Genomic DNA, 6000 nt, shown 5'->3' with positions numbered 1-6000 from the left:
TTTTTTTTTTTTAAACAGGATTCCTGAGGGTGAGAATGAGTGGGTACCCACTGGTCTGGGTATTCAGATGAATGTATCTAATTGTTGTGTCTCTTCCTGGACTTCTTTCCTTCTCTTTTTTTGTTGTTGTTTCATTTTGCTTTTTAAAATCCTATCCCTAAGTATTAGTTGTTGTTTTATTATAGTGTAGTATAGTATAATTATTCTTTAGAATCCTGTTTATTTTCTAATGAGAGAAAGAAAGGCGGGAGAACTGGATGGATGGAGATGGTGGAAGAATTGGGAGGAGTTGAGTGAGGAAAGCCACAATCAGGACACAGTATATGAGGAAAAAAGGCTATTTTCAATTAAAAAGAAAAAAAGGAAAAAAAGAAAGGAAGTCTATATCATTTTCCAGAGTAGCCGCAAGAATTACTAAATGAAGCAATTCCAGAGTAATTGGAGTTAACACCTTGAGTCTATTAAATATTCTCCTATTGTTTGCTTTTTAATTTATCCACTATTCCTTGGCAGTTCCTATGGATAGAGTGAAGAAAGCAGTCAATGACTATTTAGACACCCAGAACCCTAGAGAGAACACCAAGAGGTTCATTCAGAACAGCTGCATAACAAATCGGGACCAAGAATAACTTAAAGACTCTTTTCCTATGAAGATAATCAGCTTAGAAACAGGAAGTTGTTCCATATGTTGACATATTGTAAAGCCATGTAAAGGCCAATAAAACTATGTCCTTGGAGGGATTTTTATAATATAGAAAAAGTGATGTCATGTTCAGTAAGAACCATGCTAGGAATCAATCACATGATTTATTTCACATTTTAATCACACAAGACATTAAAAAAACTACACATAGGGCATGTTAGTTAAGAAAACTTGACACAATAGGTTCCAGGAGTGAGGTAGAAGCACTTGGTAATTAATGGACACAGATGTCACTGAGGTCCAGTGCTCGGCTTTTACAGAGCTGGGGCTGACTCCTGGAACAACAGGAAATGAAGTGACCCTACCAGGATAGCTTGTTCATCAGCTTAGCCAAACAATCCAGTGGGTTAGGGATTAGTGCAAACAATCCAAAAAGTATGAAGACAAGAGAAGACACGGGGAAGTCTCAAGACTGTTTTACAGAGTCTCTTAGTAGTTAATATGTTCTATGACAGTTCTCACCTCAACCCATCACATGTACTGATACTGGCAAGAGAGTCCCTTGCATTCAGGATGTGGCCTTCATAGTAGCAGGGTTTCTAGAATAGAAAATAGATCGTATTGTATAAATTTAGACCTTTCACATACACGTGCACAATAAGCAAATTTTAAAAAACAAATATTTTTGAATGGCTTTGGTTAAGTATGTAGGGATGTCTAGTTGAGTGTGTAGGTACATTAGCATTGTGTGGACGAGTGTTAGTGTGTTCACTCCTCTCTTTGAAAAGCTGTCTCCCTGGCCATGGATAATCCCTTCTCTTTCAAGTCACTTGCTGCATTTAAAGGCCATCCTCGGACCTATGTATTTTACAAAATAAATGGCAGATCCCAGGGTGGATTCGGAGCCTACCACATCCTGAGAGCGTCTGGTCCCTTCTTCTCCTTTGGGTGAGTAAGATGTTTCAGTGTCCTCAGGCCCCAGAAGATGCCTGTGGAGAGGAGACAGGTACACATTGCACTCCTGATTCCAGCAAATACTGATTTCTCTGCATTCTCTTCTGTACTATGGGAATAACTGTATATACAGTGCCACCGAGTTGATTTTTTTTTTTTTTTTGGTTTTTCGAGACAGGGTTTCTCTGTGGTTTTGGAGCCTGTCCTGGAACTAGCTCTTGTAGACCAGGCTGGTCTCGAACTCACAGAGATCCGCCTGCCTCTGCCTCCCGAGTGCTGGGATTAAAGGCGTGCGCCACCACCGCCCGGCTCCTAGCTGGCTTTTGACCATTGATCTTTTCCCAACATTGGGACTTCTCTACTAAAATAAGTCAAAGCATGTAGTCACATTTATCAGCCCCAAAGGGGGAAATTCACTCTATTACTTTTCCCTTGCAGATTCCTCTTCCACCATGAGTGGTTAGAGGGCTGATGGGATTCTTTGGTGCAAGGACACAGTCATTGGAGGGGGCTGAATCACAGGTGTCGATAAGAGACCAACTAAGGAGGCTTACTGACTGTTAGAAAACTGTGGTGCCCCTTTCTTCTTCCCCTAGAATTTATTGCTAGGTTGTGTTCCCTGATTCAGGCTTAGGGATAATTCCTGCATATGTGTGGGTTGGGAAGGGGTCCTCTGTACGTCTTTGTTTGTGTGAAATTGCATATGGCTTAGCGCACACACAGAGATCAGAAGACAAACCCATCTGTGAGCCCTTGCCTCCCACCTCTTTTGATACAGGGTCTGATGCTTGCCTCTTGTCTCACTGTGTAAGACGGGCCAGCTTCTGAAGATCCTATTGTTCCTGCCTCTTATTGGGCATTGAATCCCCTGTGGACATTTATGGGAGATTTCCTGGGTGCCTTATTTTACGTGGGAAGACCAAGCCTGAAGTGAATCCCAAGACACCATTCCTGGATATGGGTCCTCAGAGGGCAAAGGAGTAGGCAAAGTTAGCTGAGCAGGAAACATGTTTGCATTTTTATCTGTGCTGCTGACTGTGGCTGAGACACAGCTGCTTCAAGATCCTGACACTGTGATTCTGTGCAATGAGGAACTGCAGCCAAGAATTGTAAGCCAAAGCAACCCCTCTCTCCCCCAGTGTGATTTTTGCCAGGATATTTTTATCTCAGCCACAGAAATGAAGCTACAGCCAAGGAGAAGTTTCCCAATGTTCTGAGAATATAACCAGTGGCTGGGTTTTCAGGAAGTAATTGTCCTTACTTGGTTCTCTTTAGGTGAAAGATAATTTCTTCTCCATTTAGTATGATCTGATACTGAACTTCAGGAGCAAATCTTTCCTGAAAATATTTAATGATACAGTTATAAGCACATAATTCTCAGTCAATATAAAATTATAAATATTACAACGTGTCAATTATGTACACTATACCTTGCAATAGCAAAGATACAAAAATTTGAAGTATTTCTCCTCCATTTTATCTCTTTCTTATATCTAAAAATGTAATCTGCACATAAAAGGACTTCCTAAAATATAATCACCTGACAGCTACACACATCAATCCATCTCTAATTTGTTACACAGAAACTTGCCATTAGCAAATCAATGTATATTATCCTGTCCTGTGTACCATAGTAAATTACTAACAGGACATGAAATCATCGTCTCTTGCAATGCATTTCCACTGAAATATATTTTAAAATGGTTTTAAAAATCCACTAAGAATTAAATAAGAACTATTATGAAGAGGGAATATCGGCAATGTGGTAGAACACCTTCTACGTTGTAGAAAAGTGTAGTCACTGGGGAATTGGTAAAGAGAAGGCAGAACTCTGAAAACTGAAAGTCTCCTTCTAGAACTGTTGCGTGTCTCTCCCACACCAAAGATAGATAGCATGGCAAACAGGTCTCAAGAGGGAAGTTTGGGGGTTCCCTTTTCTAGATTTCAGAGGAAGTCGGGATTTCTACAACAGGAGTCTACAGCCAACTCTCTTTGATTCCCAGAGAGCAAGGAGGCTGGGGAACAGGATGCTCAGATGATGGTGAAACACGACTTACCTCTTTGCCATATCTCTCTGTCTGGTTGTTCTCAGTTCCACTTCTGGGTGAAATGTTTAGTTTTTTAGGATGAACTATTTCGTGGAGCTTTAACTCGGGGCTTGACTTTGTATCTATCACTAGAGAAAGCCAGAAAACACTGATAAGAAAGGCTGACAGGGTTTGGGTTTGTTTGGCTGATTGCCTTGTCCTATGGACATGAATTGACCATTCAAAACAGATTGCTCCCTTGCTTCAGCTTTAATGACAAAGGATTGTTTCCTGTCTCCCTAACTTCTAGCACACCATGGAAAACTGTGCACCTCTTTGTACAGAAGTAGCTCATAAGAACATTGATTGGTAAATCTGGACTCTGCCTGTCGTAACTGAGTGCATTCCTTTGAGGTCCTTTTCAATTGCAATTTCTCTGACTACTCTCTCTCTCTCTCTCTCTCTGAATACGAAGATACCCACATGCAAGTAATACTTTACTTAGGAGAGACCCTATTCCCAGTGATTTCATTCCTCTGTGGGCAATAAGCCAAGCTCATCTTTCTTTACAGTTTTACCCTCAAAATTGTAGGTTTCACAGGCTATAAAAGCTCTTATTAACTCTTCCTCAGAGAAAATTTAAAGGAACAGAGAGCACGTGGGGAAATTTTTTTATAGTAAAAGGATCTTCTTCTTGTAACTTTAAGTTGTGCAAGGTAGAGAGTTTCTCTTGTTTGCACACGGTAAGGGAAGAAAGGTTTCAGAGTCAGAAGACGTGACTTGCTGTCCTAGGTAAAAGGCTTAATGACAGTCACTTTGCCTTCTATCCTTTGTTGTCTATATAGACTAGTATAAAAGCTGCACACATAAACTGTATGAAACTCTAAAGCACTGTTGTGGGAAAACACATACACTCTTTTTTGAAATTTTGCAATTGTTCACAGAGGTCAATTATACCATTGGATGCTTGTGTTTCCACAGCTTTGAGACAGATTCTTACTTAGGACAGCCATCAGAGTTCATTAGAGGTGTGCCACTTAACTCAATTATTGTGCAAACTGCAGCCATAACTGCGACCACAGAGTTCACAAGGACTGACTAAATGGACTTAAAAAGATTTCATTAACATGCATGTTTCTCTGACACAAGTATTGCCAATGTTGTTCTACTTTACAGTCTCTTTGGGAACCTCACTAGGGCTTAACAATGTAAGAAACATGAGACGCACAAAAGCCAGCCCTGCACTGAACAAGTAGAGAGGGTTTTGAGCTTAGGTAAACCCCTAGCTGCAGTCTTCTGCTGTTTCTGAATGGAAATATGCAGGCTCCCAGTGTTTGACTTTTTAACACTATTGCAAAACCATCCCTAGAAAGATAACCAGTGATGGCATCGGTGCACTTAGAATACACATGGTGTAGCAAAAGAGCTTCTAGTTCATTGTTATCAAGTTGTTAATACCTCAATAATCAGCTTCAGATGGAGAAAGAGCTACAGTTCCACAACTTTTCTTTGGACTATCTTCTACTATTGACAATCTTTTCCTACTACTGAGAAATATCCCAAAGTACCAACTCATAAATAGCTTTGATTAGTGACTATATTAATACAATTTCACTTACTAGTATAAATGTAAATGGAGCAATAATCAACCTTTGTTTCATCTATTTGGAAAAATGTTACATCATATATAAACATGATTTTTATTGAGTGAAGTATATAAAATTTGAAAACGTATACAGTGGGCTTTAGAATACATGTTTCACATGTGATCTAAAAAGTACCATCACCCATACATATGTATGCATAAACTATTGTGAATATATGTAAGTATATAGCATACTTCACTAGAGAAAGACGTAAGAAACATACTGTGCAAATGGTACTGACTTTTACATTATGAGTGAAAAGGTCATTTTATTCCTCATGGAAATAATCTGATATCAAATAATCTGATTTTTTCCTACAAGATATCCACACTTACCTTGGGTTTGAATGATGAGCCACAGGACAGAAAGCAGGACCCACGACATGCTGGCCTCTGTGGGTAGCTGGGAGGTCCCAAGCAGCACACAGTTATGCTCTCTCCAGTGGCCAGTTCGATCTCCCTCTAGTTCTCTTTAGATGTTGAAAGGGAACATAAAGTCTCGAGAATTTAACTTGTGAGATTAAGGGATGTTTCCTAATTGTGTTGCAGACTGGCCAATGAACTGCAGCATCTAAATCCAGAGAATGTTCCTCCTTTGAGAACAATGTTTACATCTGTTGGGAGGCTCAGTAAGGGTTCACAGCTGGGAAGCTGCTTGCCTTGAGTTCTGCCCTGATAGCAGTGTGAAGATGAGATTCAGGGACACTTAATTACATAATTACTTAATTATG

The 6000-nt window shown here is 39.9% G+C and overlaps 1 protein-coding gene and 1 long non-coding RNA gene across 2 annotated transcripts in view; one reads left to right on the top strand and one right to left on the bottom strand.

The window, feature by feature from the left end:
* The window catches only part of Adamdec1 (ADAM like decysin 1), a 16087-nt gene extending 10228 nt beyond the window's left edge, over nt 1-5859 (bottom strand). The window contains exons 1-5 of the mRNA XM_050121873.1: nt 5606-5859; nt 3655-3773; nt 2859-2935; nt 1554-1632; nt 1166-1242 (exon numbers count right to left, since the gene is read on the bottom strand). Of these exons, the coding sequence (XP_049977830.1) occupies nt 1166-1242; nt 1554-1632; nt 2859-2935; nt 3655-3773; nt 5606-5654 (401 nt within the window). The 5' untranslated portion in view covers nt 5655-5859. The remainder of the gene's footprint in view (nt 1-1165; nt 1243-1553; nt 1633-2858; nt 2936-3654; nt 3774-5605) is intronic.
* LOC126488409 (uncharacterized) overlaps nt 1-6000 on the top strand; it is a 28511-nt gene that overhangs the window by 1407 nt on the left and 21104 nt on the right. The gene's annotated exons all lie outside the window — the stretch shown is intronic.

The sequence above is a fragment of the Alexandromys fortis genome, unplaced genomic scaffold (genome assembly GCF_014885135.2).
Source record: "Alexandromys fortis isolate MF-2015 unplaced genomic scaffold, M_Fortis_MF-2015_v1.1 scaffold_203, whole genome shotgun sequence".
Lineage (NCBI taxonomy): Eukaryota > Metazoa > Chordata > Mammalia > Rodentia > Cricetidae > Alexandromys > Alexandromys fortis.
This window is presented reverse-complemented; position numbering and strand designations above follow the sequence as displayed.